Here is a 22199-nt window from a genome sequence, read left to right as displayed (position 1 = left end):
AAAGGCTTCTTTTTAAGAGATGCAGTGATGTGCCTGTTGTACCTTACGGCATATGAATAAGGCCTTTAGCCCATGCCTTATTTGGGCAGTATACTCTTGATTGTGAAATAGAAAAAATAATTAAATTTGATGTTACCAAATGAAGGGTCCTGAGTCGACTTGCGGTATTTGTAACACATCCATCTTTCTAAACAAGTGATGTTTGAGCATTACTGGATCTCATCATTGTGTTATCGGAACGAAAGGTCCTTTTTCTGTTTACTGAGGGAGTTTGACTATTTTTAAATCAAAATTTGAGAGACATGTTTTAAGTAATAGTGCCTTGAGGCAGAGCTGCACAGAGGTTTTAGGGAATCTGGGGAAATATCTGAAACTCAGGCCCTCCATCCTTCCAAAAATATTATCACTATGGGGTGCAGCTTGACTCCTGTCCAACGGGGCTGGCCCTGGCTTCACGCCTCAGGTGTTATGACCTGTCATGCAGAGTCGTAACTCCTCTCAGGTTTGTCCCAGCAGTCCCTCCATCGTGGGGGGATGGGGAGGATTTCAGTGAGTGGTGTTGCAACTCAGTATGAGAGATTTCAGTGTCTCCCAGGCCAAACCTGAGGGGCACTGCGACCCTGCACACCAGGTTGCAATGCCGTTTGGTTTGGGGCACTCTAAAACAGGGGGCCCAGGGCAAACCGCCCCATTTGCTCCTTTCCCCCCAGGCAGCCTTGCTGCAGGCTTGTGTGAACAATAATACTTAAAGCTTTTCTGTAACTAACACCCGGTTCGTTGGCTAGTTTCCCCTGTAGATGGGAAAACTGAGGGAGAGTGGTTAAGTGACCAGCCTCAGAGGAGGAGTCATTGTTAAGCCAGGATTAGGATTTAGACATTCCAAAACACACTGCCCTTTAGCTAGATTTTATTGTGGTATAGGACCTTATTCCTGATTGGAATTTCTCATTTGTTTTGCCTGTGCCTGTATGTATATTTCCAGGTGGCCAAAGCTGTGTCTCACTCATTAAATAACTGTGTGAATTGTCTGCCTGGACAAAAGGATGTTGATGTGGCCTTGAAGAGCATTGGAGAATCCAGCAAGAAACTGCTTGTTGATTCGGTGAGAAATCTTTGATGTTAAATGGTGTTTCAGAAGTAAAAATCTGGCCTGGGTTTCTCACAATTTAAATTCTTGAATAGCCGATATACTCTAGATTACAAGTCAGTCTTGTATAGTAGCCATTTTTTATCCTGAACTGCTTTTCTGTTGATTTTGGGAAGTCTCCATGTTTGTGACTTGTAAAGATTGCTAACCCTGCCTAGGTTAACATTTGCTCCTTTGTTGTAGTCTCAGCAGAGGGACCAATGATTGAATGGATGTGGACACTTGAAACATACAATCTGTTTTCTTCCTAGAAGTGATCCTTTTGAGTCAGTATAAGAACCATGATCCCTGCCACCTGGGGATATTCCCTTCTGATGCTTTGTATCTAAATCTCACTATTTTTCTGTTGCATCCCTTCTAAAAATCTGTGGTGAATCTGTTTAAATGAAATTACAAGTCATGTCCCTATTTCCCACCCTGAATGTCACTAATAGCTGGCAAACTGGTAACTTGCCTGAGGCATATGGGTGTTCTGTTGTTTGGTCAAGTTTACTCTTCCATTACTAGTTCCACCTGTTCCACAGATGAATGGAGGATTGCACATTCAAGTACAATCAGTCAAGTACTTCCATGAATGCAATAGTCAATTCAGGCCTCAAACACAATTAGGAGCCAATTAATACTAACACAGCTACTGTAATTTTCAGTGTTGTAGCTGTGTTGGTACCAGGATATTACAGAGACAAGGTGGGAGAGGTAATATCTTTTATTGGCCCAACTTCTGTTGGTGAAAGAGAAGCTTCTGAGCTTACACAGAGCTCATTTTCAGTTCAGTTACTGTAAATCTGTTCTGTGAAGCTTATTTTGGGAAGTGGATAATGCCTTGGAATACCGGAGCCTCCAAAGTTTGTGCCTAGTGTGACAAAGTTCTGTCCTTGACTCCGTGGGTCCTGTGTTTCCTGACGGATTTTGCTAGCCTCAGAAGCTCACTGAGACCCTCCACATAGCCCTTCTCTCTCTAGAGGCAAGGGTCACAGCTCACTGAGCCAATTTCATCATAAGCCAGCAAGGGAGGTGAGGAGAAGCAACCCTCCCTCGCACAGTCTCTGTTGTCTCCCAGTATCAGTGATTAATCAGGGAGGGGAGGGGGAAGCCTGGGCCCACCCTCTACTCCAGGCTCCAGCGCAGGGACCCTAAAATTAGCAGCTATGGAAGCTGACTTTTTGGAAATAGGACACGTACAATTCCCTGGGCCACTTCCCCACAGCAGCCCCCACTCAATATCTTCTTCACAATTACCTCAGGGCCTCCTTCCTTGCACCTGATATAGATTTGTGCTGCTTTGTTTCTCCCGCAGCGCAGTTCCCTCCTATAGCTCCTGACACCCGCACCTCACTGACTAACTGGGAGACTTTTAACTAGTTCCAGCCAGTCCTTGATTGGCTTCAGGTATCCCAATCAACCTAGCTATCTCCACCGCCTTCTAGAAGGATCTTAATTGGCCCCAGGTGTCTTCATTAATCTGGAGCGACTGCCATTTGGTTACCATGGTACCAGGGATTTGTTTAGCCTGGGGCTAACATACCTGTTCCTCACTACTTTACTGTAGCCATCTGGCCTTGCCCCATCACACTAGTTTACAGCTGCCAGTATTTTAGAATGAAAGGACAAATCAGAGTATTTCCATGTCTCCTCTGAGATGGGGATCAATTACTTGACCCTAACTTGCCAATAGCTAAAGCAGAAATGGATTTGAGCCCCAAAAATCAGAACTGGTTCTATATATTGAACAATCCTGAAGTTTTAGGGTCTGCTGGGACCTGAGAGTAACACTGACCAAGGGGGTCTGTTCCCTTCTGTGACTGAGCCTGAAGATAGCTGCTATTCCTCCTGGCTAATGGGCTGCCGGCTCTGAGCTCGACTGGCAGAGTCCTGCACTTCGGAGCAAGACATTTAGAGTTTAGTACCTACAGTCTGTCCAGCCAGCAGAATGGTTGTTACACAGGATTATGGTTCGGGTCATCTCTGAAATAAAAGAAATCCTAACAATCCAGGTACTGGATGTCAAACTAGACTATCACAGTGGTCCCTTTTGGCCATGGAATCTATGCAGAGTATTGTCAAGTTCAAAGATCACACTGCCATTACTTTAATGTTTTGAATTGTGTTGAACTGCGTAATTAAGGGCTAGTCTGAATGGTTGGTCTCTGTGGTCACTAAGACACATGTTGTCTTCTCTTAAAGCTGCCTCCAAGTTCTAAATCTTTCCAAGAAGCCCAAAGTGAACTGAACCAGGCTGCAGCTGACCTGAACCAGTCGGCGGGGGAAGTGGTTCATGCTACCCGGGGCCAAAGCGGAGAGTTGGCTGCAGCCTCTGGCAAGTTCAGTGATGACTTCGATGAGTTCCTTGATGCCGGTATTGAAATGGCTGGTCAAGCACAAGTGAGTTTTGGTGACTGTAGTCGATAGCTGTATTACACTGAGCATGTAGGGATGTTAAACTGTGCTAGTCTAAACCTATATGGAGGCAGTGGATGTTACCGGAGAGTCAGATCTACCATTCAGAAGTGACAAGAGCATGGTGGGGTTTGCATATTGTGCAAGATAGATGGGTATATCTGTTCCTGGTGCTTGTTGAAACTAAGATTTCATGCTCATCCATGTAGTGTGAACCTTGTGGTAATTGATTTGTGATCTGTATAGCTGAAGATAGACTAATCCATTGCCTTTTCCAGTGGTTAGAACCTTTGTAAAGGACCACTTTCTATTTTGGTGCAATTGGAGTGTAATTTGAGTTTAAGTTAGTTAAACTTAAGCAGCTCTAGAGCTTGAATGCCCAATGCCCCAAAGAATCAGAGTACGAAGAGGACTCAGCACACAGTAAAACCCCTATAAACTGAACTTGGCATCTCCTGTTCAATGTGACACCAGAGCAGACACTTTACATCACATCCACGGATCTGTCGAAGACTGGAGTCAACCTGTAGAGAAGGTTGGTAAAGTGCAACGTGTCTGACAGCATTGTGTAGTTTTGCAAGGTGGAAGCCCAGGGACTGAATGGACATGGAAACAAAGGAATTATTTCACCCCTGTTCCTCCAGTCCAGAAATGTAGCTTAAGGAACACTAGGTCAGCACAATACCCTAAGTGTGACTTTAATAAATTTAGTGGGGTGTAGAATGAGTCAACTTGCCCTGCTACCACCTTTGTTTTTACCTATTCTGCAGCTAACTGGTTGAATTGCAGGCTCCAAGCTACAAATCAGTGTTCTTCAACATCACTATATTTAGTGTCCCTTAAACCTAATGCTTTGTGGCTAGAGCTTGGCTATTATAGCAAAAAGCAACCCTGAATATTCTTGCAAACAAAATCCATCAATTTGTGCTGTGCTGTGCTGGTGCTGGTCAGCTCTTAATCACTTACTCACAAACGCTAGAGTGAGAGGCCTTTAGTCACAAGGCTGTTCACTGACATTAAAAATGTAAATTTTAGTGCAAATGCCTATCAGCAATGATCTTGTGGCTCTTTTGAAAGATTTGTCTCGATCACACAATATCCATGAATAACTGATTGTTTTCATCTAATATATGAACAAAAAAGGATGCTTTCTGTCTTTAAATAGTCATTGAATCAGAACAGAAACAGTATCATATGACTTGGGTGACCTGTCATGTGGGGCAAATATAGTAAATACAGAAAGCAGTTCACATATATAGACTGAAACCCAGATCACATCAACTAAGTAAAATACAACTTGTTTGCAAATATTTCTAACATGGAAAGGCTAATTTTATTGCATAAATCGTTGACAAAAAAATCTAACCACTGCTGTTTGTCACATACTGTAATTCTGCAATACTATTTTCTAACTTCACGTGTATAAAGTTATTTCTTAGTCATTCCCTGAAAGTAATGTCATGTGATGTCAAATTCAAATTATTTATCAAATAAAGCTACATGGTAGATTTAGTTTTCCAGAAACTATTACTTCTTCATATAGAGCACCCCTACAATTAAATGTTTTTGAAGGTCTCTTTGCAGAATTTCTGTTTGCTTAAGCCATTAATCCAGTAAAGGTGTAAGTAAGAGTGCTTGTAAATGACACAGAAGGTGCTAGAATATAGTTGGTACCCGTTGGCCGAACAATGTGGGTCAGTGTGGGTCAATGTGCCAGGCAGAGACATACAAGAGACTTGACAACAAAAGCATTGTTCAGCAAGTAGTTAAATTTCCTTCCACTTCTCTGTGAATGCTCTTACTGTTGGAAATCAAGCTCCTTGTATATGGGTTTCTTTTTCTGCTATATGAAAGGAGCTAGAGGCACCTATCTGGGCAAGCAGAGGCGATGCTCAGTGGCCCTATCTGGAATGTCATCCCATGCATGTCATTGGTTTTAGATGGATAATTCAATTGAATTCCAAAATGCAGTGCTTAAAGTTTTAGCTGTCTCTCTAGCTAATGCAAACTGTGTATGAAATGTTATGCTGCTGTGGTTTTCCAGACTAAAGAGGACCAGATTCAAGTAATAGGGAACCTCAAGAACATCTCTATGGCCTCCAGCAAGCTACTGTTGGCTGCCAAGTCTCTCTCAGTTGACCCTGGAGCTCCTAATGCTAAGAACCTCCTAGCTGCAGCTGCAAGGTACAGGCATATCACCTGATTTCGTTTTCCTAAGAGAGTGTTTAACTGTTTTCCTTTGCAATCTGTATTATTTGTTAGCTTATTCTTCTGGTACCTTTGGTTAACCATATAGGATGTTCCATGTTTCAGCTTATTAAGTGAAACTGAAATCAGAGGAAGCTTGCTTACACTGGATTGGCATCCAGTATAGCTCTATTGAAGTCAGAGCCACGCTGACTTACGGCAGATGAAGATCCAGTCTGGTTTTTTTTTAAGAAGACTATTTCTAATGCTTGTTCTTTGTCCATCCATCTACCTCCTTCCCTGCTCTCACACATGCAGATGCTGAGGATGTTGCTATATGCCTGCTGCTGGCATGGCTTTCAAAGAAAACTCGTACTAAGCAATGTCCTTGCATATGTGGGTGCGGGGAGAGATTTCACTTTTATTTTTTGTCTAGGAACCCGTTTTTTATTTTTGGAGTTTTCACCTCCTTTGGGGGTTGCTGCTGATCCCATCTCTTAAAAGTGCACTCCTACTCCCCAATAAAGGAGATGGAATGTGTAGACCTTTTGCAAGCCTGCTGTCAGAGCTGCCCAAAAATCTGGTTAGCGGTCTGCTGCAGTACCACTGCCCGGTGCTCTCACCATGTTATCTTCTTTTCCCAAGTCACTTTTATCAAATGAAGTGCACACAATACATTTAGATGACTTAACTTACTCTGGATGTCTCTACGTGGTCAGGGGAGAGCACTCTTATGTAACCTTTGCCTGCAAGGAAATCGAGAGGACGGGAAAACACCTGGCATTGTAATTTCATGTTGCAGAAGTTGGTGACTTTCTTGCAACTCACAGCATAATGAGAAGAACTCTGTTAAAACGTATCTGGAATGTAAATCCCTTTCACTGCCACTGGAATCTCTGCATTTATCTTCATGACATTATGTAGGAGTTTGGTTCCCCAAATTTAAGTTGCACAGGAACTCTGCATAATCCATGACAGAAATCGAGACTGTAATAGACTCTGTGTAGTCTATTCAAAGTGAAATCTCTGCCCTCTCCTTATCATCCATGTTTTGATCAGAGAACACAAATAGTAGTAGTTGTGTGGCTGGCTGTCTTTCACTTTCTTAAAGCATTTTCATGGTTTTGGGGGTTTTTTGAAGTCATTTGAAAAATTTCCAGACCTGGATAAGTTACTTCCACTTTGGATTGCTGAACATGGGGGGTGGGGAGATTAAACTAGTCTTCAGAAGGGGAATATTAAGAGATTGGAAAGAAACTGGCATTTTGAAATCTAGACATTAAATAAAAGTGATTTCCAAGATGAAGCTTGGACTCCATTTGTGAGTATCATGTTCCATTCACACCAGTAAAGAATGTATTGGGGGGAAAAGTGTCCATAGACAAATGAATAGAGCTATTTTTGTAGGTCATGAGATAAAAATTGCTCAGCCTCAAGATGAATGTGATGCATTAGCTGGTGCTTTCAGCACAGTGCCCAAGTTCCATAGACTGCTGCTTTTGACATGCAGCCTGTGTGTAATAAGAAGGGGGTGAGAATGATCAGCAACTCCAATTGTCTGATTGGACCTGTTCTGCGGTGCTAATAGACATACCTTGTGCTATGCTTTGCTCACCAGACTCACACTACTCATGGTGCAATGCCACTCGTTGGTTCTCAACTTGTGATCTGTGTACTGCGGGTGGCTCAGGGAAACCTGGCTCATAAGGTGGTGCAGGATCTCCTCTTTGGATCAAGATTGCTAAGCTGCTTTAAAACCATTAGTTTTCCTCTCATTATCCATTTAAGCAATTACTGCAGTTTCCACTGGGCTGTTGTACAATTTTGGCTAAGAGTGTAGCATTGTACGTGTCACACTGTCTATGACAATGTGGTCCAGAGTATTAAATTGAGTTACTGCTACCCATCTCTGAGCACTGAATTTAAGAAATCCTCATTTAAGAAAACTTCCTACACATATGTTACTTGTGTTGTAGCAGATGGTCAAATGGCAGCCATTGTATTTTTCAGCATAAGTGTTAAGCATCACCAATATTGTGGAAATCTTTGCTGTGTATGGCTACTGTACAAAACAAAGGGTTGCTCCTCTGAATGGTGTGGGCCATGTTGTGAAATCTGTTCAAGGGCTGATGACACATTCACTAGTTTCTATACAGAGTCTCAAACACAGGACAAAACAAAACTAGAAAAATGGAAAATACATGTGACTGTCAGACTCGGGATAGCTCTAAAACATAAAATTTCTTAGCTTACAATCGTACTAACATCTCTCTCTCTGATATTCACAAAGCCATTCTTTAGTCCATCTATGCTAGTTTTCCTCTATAGTTTCCAATGGTGCGTACAGTTTTGTTAGTTTTGCACATGTATCATGTCATGTCTGAGTGCCAGAAGAAAGCAATGGAGACACACATACATATTTGTATGTCTCACACACAAAAACTATGTTAAATGAATATTCAAATTGGAAAAAAAATCATGGAACAAACCATGGCATTTGCTGATATCGTATTTTTCATTCTGCTTGTGTCTTAGACCCTCCCACTCTCCCTACCCCTGTATCTGCAGCATCTTTTCAGTTGAATTTTCATATTCCACAGAGAATTAACTTTGAAGGCACAAGGCAGTGTTTACCAGTGAGATGTAGGATAGGTTCATATGATTTAAAATACTTTTAATTGCATCTGATGTCGTCTGCGTGATCGGGTATTGTTAGCAGCATTTTTGATCTTTAATAAAAAAGATGGTTTTTAAAACACACATTTTTATTAGGGTCTATAATGCTGAGAGTCTGATCAACAAGCAACCAAACACAACATCCTCTAAAGTACACTCTGTCTAAACCAGGGCTTGTGTGGTATTTGAAATTGTTGAAAAATTTAGTTCCATCCACATTTGGTTATACAGAGTGGTAGTCAGGTTGAGGGCCCATGCCATAGACTTCCCCATGGGGTTTCTGGGCAACACAGTTGCTAAAGTTCTGGGGGGTTTTTAGGGGAGGAATGTTGGGTTGTTGTTTTGTTTTTGTTTTTTTAATCATTTTTGTTGTACCCTGAACACAAAAGTGCTACAGCCTGGCTTGCTAGGAAGTGGGTTTTAGATGCTGCTGTATTCTGACGTTTCCAATCATAGTGGTTGTGTGGCCAGGCTTAATTTTGAAATTGCACCATAACATTAGATCCAGAATAAAATAAACTGTCAAATAATTTACATTTATTATGCATCAAATTCCCTTTATGAACCAAAACTGCAGATGTCCTAGAAACTTGCCATCATGACAGGAAGATCCCACCTGTTGCTTATGTGCTAGGTGACAAATGATTCGGACAGAGGGCTTATGTTTGAGGTGAGGATTGCTGTCGATCAATTTCACTTGGCGCCTCTTTCGCTATATTTTTCTCAGCAGGGGTTAATATTATGTTCTCTCCACCAAATACGGTATAGTTCACTTACTCCACAAGCACCAGCGTTGAGAAAAGTGGAAGAACATTTGGGCTTGAAACTGCTTTTCATAGTGTACAGATGAATAAGACAAAATTGGAAATAATGGAAGTTGGTCAGTTTTTAAAATGTCTTTTTTTTCCCCCCCCTCCTCAGAGCTGTGACGGAGAGTATTAACCAGCTCATCACTCTGTGTACCCAACAGGCGCCAGGGCAGAAGGAATGTGACAATGCTCTCAGAGAACTGGAGGTATTCTCAAGCTTGTGGTCTCATGGGGTGAACCTTCCTGTGGTGAAGATGTCAGTCGGGCTTTACATTTTCTTTTCCCTGTCTGAAGAGCTGCTGTGTCATTGTCTCTCCACTTGATATCTGTGGCAGAATTTTTTTCCCTCTAGTTGTGTATGAAATATGCAAAGAGCTTTCTAATGGAGACAAACTTAGCACAATTTCTAGTGAGTTGGCCAAAGGGAGTTTACATTTTACCCACTGACAGAGCAGTTGTATATGGGACTATAAAGATACCGGTCTCCTCTGCAGTAAGTTGGAGGGTGCACACACAAGAGTCACTTTCAGAGGACACAGAGAGAAGGGTTTACACTAAGAAATCTTTCACTAAGATGGCTAATGGTGCACTGAAGGAAGCTGTGACATCTTAGCTTTTCTGCTGTGGCTCTGTGTAATTGGAAATTCATGATTCTGAAAGTCACATCTATCTAAGAAAAGTTGATCATGAATTACTCCATGATTTTTATATTCCTCTAGACTTCTAATTCCTCATGTTTTCTTTATCTCAGTCTAGCTGAATGTCTTTCAACACTATGTGATCTAGTACACACTCTCTATTGTGTTCTGCTACATGAGTGTTGTGACAATAGCTCTGTAAATTGACTGTGTAGTAGATAGCTAGTTGGCTCTTGTTGAAAGGCCAAGTGCCTACGTTAATATCAAACCAATCAGCACCTGCTCCAAAATGCTAGGCAATAGTGTCTTATCACCAATTTAGCGTAGCTTAAGTTACTTAGGCGGCTTATGTCAACCTAACTACGTCAGTGTCCACACTACAGCCTTGCTTCCACCGATGTAAGTGCCCTAGTACACCGACAAAATAACTCCACCCACACAAGAGGCGTAGGGCTTATGTCAGTGTAGTTAGGGTGACACAGTGTGTGTAGTTTTGAGGGAAGATGTTAATATAGCGGAGTTTGTGGAGGAAGTTAGTTGTGTCCGGAAGGAAGCTATGGTGAGTGGTTTGAGGATGGTTTCTGTGAATCCCAGTATTCCTTCAGTAAGGATAGGGCAGATAGGATGGGACTGCCGGGTTTTCTTGTTTGTGTATCTTGGGGGACATGTGGAAGGTTCCTGGGTGGGTTTGTGGGGGATGAGTTTGTAGAGTTTCTCTTGAAGTTGTTTGGGGAAGGATTTGATGATGTCTTTAAGTTCCTAGGTAAGTTGTGGTTTGCAGTGGGGGGAGGAGGGAATCTTTGAGTTCTTTATAGTAGGTGGTCTAGGAGAGTTGTCAGTTAGCCTTAGTAACTTAGTCAGCACAGTCCAAAAAAAGATATTACTTCACCCACCTGGTCTCTCTAATATCCTGGTACCGACAAGGCGGAAACTACACTGCATACTACATTGTCCCTATACATGCACATGCTATTTTTATAGTGATTCAAGACAAAAAATGAAAAGGCCATGGGAGGTGGAAAGTGTTTTCTCTTCGTACTTTAAGACTTCCCTCAGCATGACATTGGCTTTCGTTGTGCAGAGCTGATGTGATCAGCACTGTGATGTGGCTTTCTTGCTGTGTTTGTAATGCTGATTACAGTCTTACTGTGTTGAGTCTTTTAGGGTACTTTATGCCTGCATTTTTCCATCATTCCTTCTTCAGGCCAAAAGGAACAAATAAATTAGTTAGGTACCTTAGATGCCACCAATTCTGTTAGAAGCAAGGGCTTCTTAAATGATTGTATTCCAGAGGTCGTGATCCCTAAAGCCAAATGGTTTAGGATCTTGTAAGGAAATGAGGTATGAGTGGGATGATACTGAGACTCAAAACCAAATTTGGCCCTAATGAAAGTGAGTACAACACAGTGTAGTCACATTTGGCTCTCAGTTTGTTACCGCATACTTATTATAGAAATTGTTTCAAGCTACAGCGTGTGATTTTGCCACAGTTCAGAGCTACTGCCAGGAGAGAGACGCTCAGTTTTCATCTGTGGATGTGCCTTGTTCAGTGGGGCAAAAAGAATGAGTCTCTAAATCAGAAATGTTACGGTGCTGTGCTTTGTTTCTTCTCTTTATTAATTATATTATTTAGCAAAGGCATATTAACAGAGTGAATGGGAAATCTCAAATCCAATGATTTTGTGTATTTTGGGTTGGCAACAAGCATCAAAATGCTTTGCTTTTTGTTGGGGGGGAAGAGAAGGATGTCACGATGATGAATTCAAGCTGAAATCCAGCCAATGGTAAGTGTGTTACAGTAGGTGTGGGAGTGGAGATATGGAGCTGTCACACTTTTAATAACAGTAACTGTTTCAGTGAGCATTTGTAAGAACTCTCAGCAGTAATAGTCCAAGGACATTGCCCTGGCATTTTTACCACTAAACAAAACACTTTTTTCTTTTGCTTTTAAATTTCAAATCACCTGTGTACAGTACAGTTGTGCTTAAAGTCAACTTTTCTCCTTGATTTACTGCATGACCAGTGTATGGAAATATCAGTGAAGTGTGATATTTTTAATAACACAGGCCAAGGAGAAAGTCAATGGAAAAACTTATAGGCTGATTACACAGCTCTTCCTTGATTCTTTGATCCCGAAGGAGGAGTGGAGAGAGATGGGATTTAACTGGAGGAAAAAGTGATAGTAGAGCAGAAGGGGATTAAGCACTGAGTGAACAAATGAGATCTTAGAGCTGCCACCACCCAGGTTGATGTGACTGGCAAGCTCTGATCAGAGTCCCAGGACACAAATAGCAAATATTAGCAGAGCTTCGGATGAAAGCTTGCACAGTGCTTGCTCTCTCGCTATCCCTGTCTGTGGCCGTTACTGTTAATTGTCCATTTCTGTGAGACTTCACCATATTAATATAAAAGTCAAACTAGAAATGGGATTGACTGCCTGTAGCTTCTTCCATATAACATGGAACCAAGTTGAGAAAAGCAGGTGACATCTGTCCAGAGACCTGTAAGGAGCAGAAGCCTGCTGGGAGGGAATCCTCAACTAGGAGAGCTGCCAAGGACTGTGAGCCTGGCGGGAGAGCTATAAGCAAGGGGAAGCTCTGATAAAGGGCTGGAAAGACTTGACGCTAGAGCAAAAGCTAGGTGGATGCTGAAGCCAGTTACCAATTGAAATGACTAGTTTTGTCTGAGGAAGGCTGGGTGGAAGATTTGTGGTGTTTTGAACTTTGTTAATAAACCAGACTCTTGAAAAGGAGACCGTTAGTGGGAAAACCCCTGCAGTGTGAAGTCAGATGAACTTGGGTAGAAGAGGAAACAGAGGCAGCAGCAGGGTCTGAAACCAGACCTGGGTGAACCTATAAGAAGTTTATAGGAGTTCCCATTAACTTTGGGGAAAGTCAGCATCAATAGTGTTACCCATTTCACTTCTATTATGGTTAAGCTATAAGGGTCTTTCCCCGTCACCTGCCTTTTTCCCTACCTCATTCACCAATTTCTCCTACTAGCCTCCTCTGGGCTCCCTACAATAACTGGGAAGTACAGCTTTAGAGAACTCAGGTGTTTCATCAGTGACTTAAGTAGAGTGTCCACATACCCTTGGGCCTGCCCTGTGGATCAGATAAAGCAAAGCTGCACAGACTTTGTGCTTTCCCAGGAGTATGGAGACCTTGTTTCCATCTCCCAAGGCAGTTGGATGTAGCGAGTCATTCCTAGCACTTCAGGATAAGGAACAGACAGGAGGGTTTTTAGCAGCAGCAGTTGCATTTTAACTGTCAATCTGCTGTTCCGTTTTTTCACTCCTTCCTGTCATCTGTCCAGGGAGTCTTATGGCTCCTGTCTCTGGAGCAGTGAAAATGTGGATAGAACACGATTTGCTCACTGCTACTCAGTAAATTGCTACGGAGGGGTGGAGCATGGTACTGAAGTACTCAGGAATAGAGAAAGAGAGGGGCAGGAAACAACAGCAGAACTGTTAGTAGAAGAGCTCTCTTGTTAACATTGCCTTTTTCATACAGTAAGATAACTGGCAGTAAAGCACTTAAAGGAAATGATCTTGACCGTAACTTTTAGGCTGTTACAAGACGACAGACAAAGCATGGCTCAACTTCAAAAAATTGCTTTCGAGTTAAAAGTTCAGCTCTGATAAAGATCTAAAATTTAAATTCTTGCCCAGATTTCCTTTGCTGAAAAAAAATCACGCAGCAAATCTTTCAGCTGTAGCCCCTTACTAACTTCCTATACTTCCTGATTTCACTCATGTTGGAAAGACCATAAGAATAGCTCATTGGGCTGTTATTCAGCTTCCATTCTTGACTGTAAGCATGAAAATCAGCTTTAAAAAAACAATTTAAGCAAAAGAGGAGACTCGCCTGTTGGATTTTTTTTATGTTGTGAGAATTTTTTTATCCAAATATATTGATTCCTCTTTACAATATATGAAGTAGCTTCTCCCTTGGATAACTCTGTGCAGTACTCTCAAGGTCTGGGTTCACCCCAGGAGAAGGGCAACTCTTACTTAATTCTACTTGTAACATAAGTATTTTCAGACAGCATTTGTCAGAGGGAACGGTGCTGGGAGGTTCTGTTGGCAGGGGGGAAAAATGCAAGCAGATGGTGCACTTACATTTAGCCAGGTGTCTGTCTGTGTCTCTGAGCAGCAGGTAACAAGAGGTGGCAGCTTCTTGAATCAATTTTTTTATTCCCAGGAAGTCTCTGAGTTTGAAAGAGGGGTTGCCGGTTTGTGATATGGTGACACAAAGGAAAGTTTACAAATAGTCAGCTACTAAAATATCTACATACTGCAGTGTCTGGGAATCATGTTCTTTGCCTGGAGATAAAGAAACTAAGATGAGCAAATATGTCCACTGGTTTCATTACTGTGGTAGTGTATTTGTCTGGCTCAGATCCGTGTTATAGCTACTGTAGTAACTGAAGCTGCTCTCCTTTCTTTCAGACAGTTAAAGGGATGCTGGATAACCCCAATGAACCTGTAAGCGATCTCTCGTATTTTGATTGTATTGAAGGTGTTATGGAAAACTCCAAGGTAAATCTGTTATTCTACTTCCGTGTGTATGTGTTAAACAATTTCTAATCAATGGAGGGGTTTGCAGGCTAATAAAATACACCTCTACCCCGACATAACGCGACCTGATATAACACGAATTCGGATATAACGCGGTAAAGCAGTGCTCTGGGGGGGCAGGGCTGCGCACTCTGGCGGATCAAAGCAAGTTCGATGTAATGCGGTTTCACCTATAACGCGGTAAGATTTTTTGGCTCCCAAGGACAGCGTTATATCGGGGTAGAGGTGTACACTGGAAAAAGAATGTCTGCTTCAGTCTGCTTCTTGGAAAAATTCTTGTGCTCTAACCTTATTAAATTCCCTGGTAAAACTCCGTTTGGGACTCTTATGAGCAATCTTTATGCTGCTGTTTGGATTTTTTGTTCATCTGAAGACCTATTGTGCTGACAGCATTTAGTGTCATGTGATTGCCTTGTGATATTGTCTGAGATCTAACTCACTAACAATCCAAATACTTCAGGATACCAGCAAGCACTGTAAAATCTGGATTGTTTTTAGCCATTTTGTGTCCTGTGTCTAAACTTGGAAAAATCATAATCTATGGGAACTACCTTTTTCAGTTTTAAAGCTTCATTTACCCCCTCCTTCCCCTTCCCCCCCCCCCCAAAAAAGCTTGTGTTAATTGACTAGCTTTGTCTATTGGAATAAACCTTTGTTCCAACTGCGATTCAAACTGAAATTAGTTTTTCACTGTGTCTACTCTATAGTGGTTCAGCAATTCTGTAAGTGTTAAAAGGTACCACTACATCACCGCAAAAGTATTTTACAGTGAAAATCTTACCATACTCTGGAAATCCTCCCCTGAAAGTTTTAGTGCATCTTCATTTTGACTTTTTCAGTATGTGATGCATTGGAATAATCCCAAAGTCTTCATAATCTAAAAGAAAAGGAGACTGCCTAATGCACTGGAGTGTGGAATTAGTTTGCTTTGCTGCTATACCAAAGGCATTGCAAGCTAAAAAAAACAAATAAGATAGGCTTCAGTGAGACAAACACTAAAATTTTACAGGCATTCCGATATTGGGATGTTTCCTATATGCCAAGCTGCAAGTACTTTTTCCACTAAATTTCAGCAAGTGTTTTGGGGCAGACAAAGAGGCTGTGCTGAGTAGTTGCCTCTGCTCCTGTGTGCAGTCCAGGAAAGCTTGGAAAACACTGCCATGTAGAGTGAAGTATATAGGGGGAATAATTTACCCTATTTTCAATTGTTAAGGTCCTTGGAGAGTCAATGGCAGGCATTTCCCAGAATGCCAAGACTGGGGGTCTGCTGGTCTTTGGAGAATGTGTTGGAGTTGCTTCCAAGGCACTTTGTGGTCTCACAGAGGCTGCAGCCCAGGTAACCACTTGTTTATGAAGCCTGTAAAACAAATATCCGTTTCTGTATTTCTATATTGTGTGTGTGTGTGTGTGTGTGTGAGAGAGAGAGAGAGAGAGAATATTTGAGCTTTCATTCCTGTTGGCCAAAGAATCGGAATATTTGCATTGTTTGGTGTTTTTCATCTTGGAAGAGTTGGACAGACATTAACTAATACGGCATCACAGTACATTTGTGAGGTGAGGGAAGCACTATTATGCCTGTTTTGTATGGAGGGAGAATGAGGCAGGGAGGTTAAATGAGTTTCCCAAGGTTATAGAGGAAGTAAGTGTCAGAGCCATGTCATGAATGTGTGTTTGTACCACCCACTTCTATGCATAGTCCCCAAGATCTTGCCCCCTGAGAACTAATTTAGGAGAAGGAAGCACAGGCAAGCCTGAGTTATTTTGAAGCTGGGTAATTTTAGCTTTATGCCTTAAGTTAATCACAGAAAAAGTGTTCTGGAAGTAATTTCAAATAATGTCTTCAAACTATACATAATCTCATTCCCTTTTAGCACAGGAAAAGAGATTATGGTAAATGTATGTTTTAGACCCATTACAACTCTCTGGATATTTTCTCAGTATCTAAGAAGCTTAAAATATTGCAACATTCAGAGGTGGTATTAATGTTGTTGGATTGGTCTGCCAAAATTGCATACTTCAAACCAGCAAGTTATTGAGCTGCTCCCCCTAGTGACCAAAAACTATATTGTCTTCTCAGTGGAGGAGCCAACTATGAGGGATCATGCAGCTGCAAATTGCTCTACCATCCCCCCTTCCGCCCAAAAAATGCAATTAATCTGTAACTGTGGGCTTCCTGGGCCCCACAGTTAGTCCTGGTTGCTTTGTTGGGGGAGGGGACGGCCTGTGAATATTTCCCTATCTGTAAGGGAAATCAGAAAGAAACCTCCAAACATAGCTTTGACTATATAAATAAATCCTGATCTCTGTGGTGAGAAGGGTAGAATCATTGTTTAAATAAAAACTGAGATTAGCACTGACCATTATGTGTCCTTACCTGGAGTGTGGCCTGCAGCTGCAGGTTTCATGGGCCCTACGGTCAGCTCTAGAAACAAAGCATCTCTTTTGTGTCGTGACTAAAACGTGTAACTTTACACTTTGTTGTACACTGAAGAGGATAGTTTTTTCTTCAAGGTGTGAAAAGGTGATGTGTGGGCAACTGTAGTCTTTAGTTTTCTAGTCATACTTGACCAAAATACTGGGCCCCTCAAAATCTGGCTGCTCTGGGTGGATGAAAGTTACCTTGAACAGTCGGCATCAGAGTTCTTACCTGCCTACCCTAGGGATAAATCAGTTCTCCTTCAATGCTTATTGGATAATGAATATCTTTACCCTTTGGATTTTGCTGAGCAGTTTTATTTAGGCTAATGAGATTTCACAAATCATATTACAGAGACACCAGCTTTTATATCCTCCTACAGACTTGTTGCTAGGCATTTATTAATAGCAGCTTTGCTAAATGACTTCTAACTACAGCCTGACCACCCTGGTCAATAAACATTTGGCTAGCTCATTAAACAGCTGGAATGGGTTTAGCGTAATCTTTGCATTTGCTTTTTATTTCTTGTTCCCTTTCTAGGCCGCTTACCTGGTTGGCATCTCAGATCCCAACAGTCAGGCTGGTCACCAGGGGCTTGTCGATCCTATCCAGTTTGCGAGGGCCAATCAGGCAATCCAGATGGCATGTCAGAATCTGGTGGATCCAGCGAGTAGCCCATCACAGGTAACTCTTTCCAGAGGATTGTAATGAGACCTTTTCTGAGTTTTATTAGGAGCCATCTGTTTGCTTTATATTGTTGGTTGGTGAGGGGAAATACTCAGTTTGTGAACATAGAAAGGGTTTGAATCACTGTTTGTTCGGAATTAGAATGTCATTACTACCTCGTTCTTTTGCCTGGTTCTTCACCTTGTTTGTGCCATTTGTTTTTTCAGGTTTTATCAGCTGCCACAATAGTGGCCAAGCATACTTCTGCTTTGTGTAACGCTTGTCGCATTGCTTCATCGAAGACAGCCAACCCCGTTGCCAAGAGACATTTCGTGCAATCTGCTAAGGAGGTCGCAAACAGCACTGCCAACCTGGTGAAAACTATCAAGGTACATGTTCTCTTTCGTTGTGCTTTTATTTCTCCTCTGCTGAAACAGAAGATCTGGTTAACAGTATCTCCTTTCTCTTTGCAGTACACTTTTTAAAATATTGTCATTCATTAGGAGCCTTCATCATGGACCAAAACCCCATTATGCTAGGTACTGTACAGACACACCTTGTGTAAACTTGAAAGTTGTAACACTTTAACTGTACTGGTATAGTTCAAGTGGCACAAGCCTCCTTAGTGTGGATGCAGTTATAAAGAAGCTGTATAAATAGTTATGAATCGCTCTACTGGCATAAAGGGGCTTTATACCATAGAGCTATTCCCATATGGGAAGGGATATAAGCTATACTTCTCTCTCTCTCTCTCGCTCTCTCTCTCTCTCTCTCTCTCTCTGTTAAAAAGATTATTACCGTTGCAAAGTCAAGCACTCAAAATGCAATCTGTGCAACCTTAATTTGACCCCTTGTGCATATGCATTGTGATACAGTCTTTAATTACATGATCACATACCATTTTTTCCACAGAACTCCTGCCTCATTGAGTACATAGAATGGATGGTGCTCACTTAATGAGCAGCTGTTCAATATTGTTTTATCCTCCCCATTCAATGTGTGGTCCATGTCTTATTTACTGTACATTATTAAACTGCTGCTTTGAAGATAGAATCATTAATGTGTTCTGGGGCTTTTCTGCAGTGCTCATCACTATAATATCTGAGTGCTTCACACTCAGATGACATTAATTTATCTTCACAACACCCAGCAAATAAAGCAGGGGTCCTACAGACAGACAACAGTTTCCTTTGCTTCACAGCCATGATAGAGCCTCAGAGCAGGTCCATCCTGTGCACAGGCAGAAGACTAGAAAAAATTGTACGTGATTGTGGAATTAAAGATTGTATCTTGATGTATAAGCACAAGGGAGACTAATTAAGGTTGCACAGGCAACCTTAATTCTTGCAGCTCTTAACTTTTGAGTGCTTGCCTTCGTAACCTTAACAAAATGTTCTTTTAACATAGTTTTGTATGTGTAATTCCCTAGGTTTTGGGGCGGGAGGGGGTTTAAATGAGAGAACAGGATAGACCTGCTACAAGGATGGAAAGTTTCATCCCAAACAGTTAAAGTTTGGCAAAGTTATAAGCAACTAAAATCAGGGTCGTCTAATGGGAAGTGTTGTGCAACCTTAATAAGAGGAGAGACTAGATTCATAGATTTTTAAGGCCAGAAAGGACCATTGATCATTTGGTCTGACATCCTCTATAGCGCAGGCCATAGAACTTCCCCAAAATAATTCCTAGAGCATATCAGCTATGCTTATAGGCATGTGTACACTTGAGCTTGTACTTGTATATCGGTAAAACATCATACCCTAAGTGGCATAGTAACACTGGTACAACTTTCAAGTGTAGACCAGGCCTAAATGTTCTTGCTGCATATGAAACAGGTGACATCTGCAACTCTCACTGTTAGTTGTCTGGAATCCAGGGTTTGAGGTTGGTGAGACCCTCTTAGGGGCTCTGCTTGTGTATCAGAAATAACATTCAGAATTGAGAGAGACTAGCTTGTTTCAGAGTTGAAATATACAAGTTAAAATAATATTTATCTTTTGTTAAATGTCAACCATTTGTTTTCTAAATACCTCCCTGAATTCCTGTAGGAAGCGGTTTCCCTTCTTGTGAGAAGGAATGAAGCTTGTGAGAAACCTGGGAATCATGAATCTGAATCTTTCAGTAAGCCATTAGGTGGCCTGCTGCTAAAATTCTTGTAAAACAACTATATTCAGAGGACTTGGTTTTATGATTTTACACTGAAGCTGTTTTCATGTTGAGCTATTTCCTGCGAGATTATGAAGGAGATGAGTTCACTTATGTGAAAATGAGTCAATAACAGCTATGAAGACGAATGTCTGGTTTAGAGGTTTTAGTTTCCAAGAAAAGGATCAACTTGTTAGCAACTTCCACCTCTGTGGACTTGAGGTATTAAAACATGATTTATGGGAAGTCATCAGAGTGCAATTATTTTAAGCTTTTTTCCTGTTCTTCATAGCAGCACAGATGCTTTGGGCTTGGGGTCAATAATCGTATGAATAAGTGAAGAAACATACTGTGTTAAATTTTACTTCTTTTGTCTAAAGTGTTAAGATCAGTCTTGTGTCTGGAGGAACTTTCAAATCTATTTGCAAATCTCAAATGTTATAAATGTTTTGAAAATTACGATAAATTAAACCATCTTCCTTTAGTATGTGACCCTGCTGAGCCTTTACAAATGGGCTCTTGCATTCCAGAGACTAATTGCCATGTTCTTTGCCAGGCCCTAGATGGTGATTTCTCTGAAGATAACCGCAATAAGTGTAGAATTGCGACTGCACCTTTGATTGAAGCTGTGGAAAATCTGACAGCATTTGCTTCCAATCCAGAGTTTGTCAGTATACCAGCCCAGATCAGCATGGAGGTAGGTAGAGAGTTGTATTTGTATCACAAAATAAGCATGTGAGGTGTCCTCCTGCCCTCAAGATAGCTTTATTATCAAAGTTAAAATGTAGAGTTAGACTTTTGTGATCAAGAAAACCTTTGAAGAACTTGATCCTACATTGAGTTCCATGTGGGCATGCAGAACTCATTGCAAGATCAGGGCCCATGATCCCAAATCAGGAACAAAATGTATGTAGATTTAAAGTAACAAGTAATTCACTGTCAACCAAAGGAGTGGATAATCCTTTATTTTTCTTAGTTGGCCAGTCCTGTGTTCAAGATTCCTTCTTTTCCCTTGAGAATTGCTTGCAGCACAGATACATGAAACAGTTTTTCCCCACATTCCCTATAAAACTGCTACCCTGCGACAAAAGCATATTCCTGGTTTAAACCTCTACCCTAGCTGAAGGACTGATCTCATCTGCCATGCTGCATTCCTTGAGTTCCTTCATATGGACCTCTTGCAGGCAGTGCTCTCTTTCCGTTAACCACTGACCTTGAATTTCGTACAAGCATGACAAGCCTTGTGATGCTGCGATAACAACTTTTATCTCTTGTTGCTAGCTTGTAACGTGGTACTAATGACTTGCACGTGGTGTCAGATAGTTCTCGCCATCTGGTGAAGTCATAAATCTTCCAGGTTTCAAAAGCAGCATTATCAGTAGGATGCACTGAATGGCATTACATGACAGTGGGAATTTGTGCTGACAAGGAGTATTTTTTTGTGGGGAGTTATGTTTCACAAAACAAAACCATTTAACATGCAGGTAGGAAATTCAGGGTGTTTCAGGAGACTAAAGCTTGTTCAAAACTATGTAAAATCCCATTGTAACAGAGCTTATATAGCATTGCAGACATGTTCAGAGTTGATTTGCAAACTGTTTCCTGCTTTCAGTGCCTCATCCCAAACTGGAGATAGCAGAAGCAGAGGATTCAGAAACTGTATGTGTCTGGATCCACATATGGTGGGACTTAATGTAATCCGTAGGCTTGGGGCCTGCCCCCTCCATGCCTGTTGTAGTTGGTGTTTCTAGCTTGCTGGCATCCAATCAGGATATTAGGTGCAAATATTATAACCCAGTTACAATATTTTAATCCATATTCAACTAGTCCTCTGAGAAGGCATGTTTGCCGACATCTCATAATGGTTGCAACTGGCTATCATGCTGCTAAATTATACCCACCAGTTCTCCATTTGGCAGGAGTCATGGGCTTCTCCTCTTTTCACTTGAATGTATCCCCTTTGCTAATCTGAAAGTGGTCTCCTTAAGTACAGCAAACAGAAAATTAGCCAGATTTTTTTGCTTTCTATGGTGAATTTACTTCAGTAACTTCTTCCCGTCTAATAATTACATGATGGTGCAGTTCTTGATGATCTACTCATGCCCTAAATAGAACTAGTTCTTCAGGAGCAAAATGAACTGACGAGTTCCAAGGGTGACTTACAAATATTCTGCATTTCCTGCTAGTGCGGGAGAAATGAATAGTTTCAGTGTTATGTTCAGTCCTCCCTCAATACATGTCTTTGTTAGCATGCAGGCGAGTCCAAGCGTTTGCCACTCGTTTTGAAGAAGATTCTAATTCTGTTACTTGTGCATGTGTCTTGCTGCTCTTTTGATCACAGGGATCTCGAGCACAGGAGCCAATTCTGATTTCCGCCAAGACGATGTTGGAGAGCTCAGCTTTATTGATCAAAACTGCTCGTTCGCTGGCTATCAATCCAAAGGACCCACCTACTTGGTCTGTACTTGCTGGGCATTCACACACGGTTTCAGATTCAATTAAGAGTCTGATCACTTCCATTAGGTGCGTTTTTTGTCATAAC

The 22199-nt window shown here is 41.5% G+C and overlaps 1 protein-coding gene across 2 annotated transcripts in view; it reads left to right on the top strand.

Moving 5' to 3' along the window:
- Nucleotides 1-22199, top strand: part of TLN2 (talin 2) — a 367623-nt gene that overhangs the window by 260938 nt on the left and 84486 nt on the right. For both annotated transcript variants that reach the window (XM_034782956.1, XM_034782957.1), the window contains exons 29-38: nt 983-1102; nt 3332-3529; nt 5589-5728; nt 9329-9422; nt 14305-14394; nt 15647-15769; nt 17390-17533; nt 17743-17904; nt 20214-20354; nt 21999-22180. In XM_034782956.1, coding sequence (XP_034638847.1) covers nt 983-1102; nt 3332-3529; nt 5589-5728; nt 9329-9422; nt 14305-14394; nt 15647-15769; nt 17390-17533; nt 17743-17904; nt 20214-20354; nt 21999-22180 — 1394 coding nt within the window. The remainder of the gene's footprint in view (nt 1-982; nt 1103-3331; nt 3530-5588; nt 5729-9328; nt 9423-14304; nt 14395-15646; nt 15770-17389; nt 17534-17742; nt 17905-20213; nt 20355-21998; nt 22181-22199) is intronic.

Source organism: Trachemys scripta, chromosome 10 (assembly GCF_013100865.1).
Source record: "Trachemys scripta elegans isolate TJP31775 chromosome 10, CAS_Tse_1.0, whole genome shotgun sequence".
In the NCBI taxonomy this organism is placed as follows: Eukaryota; Metazoa; Chordata; order Testudines; family Emydidae; genus Trachemys; species Trachemys scripta.
This window is presented reverse-complemented; position numbering and strand designations above follow the sequence as displayed.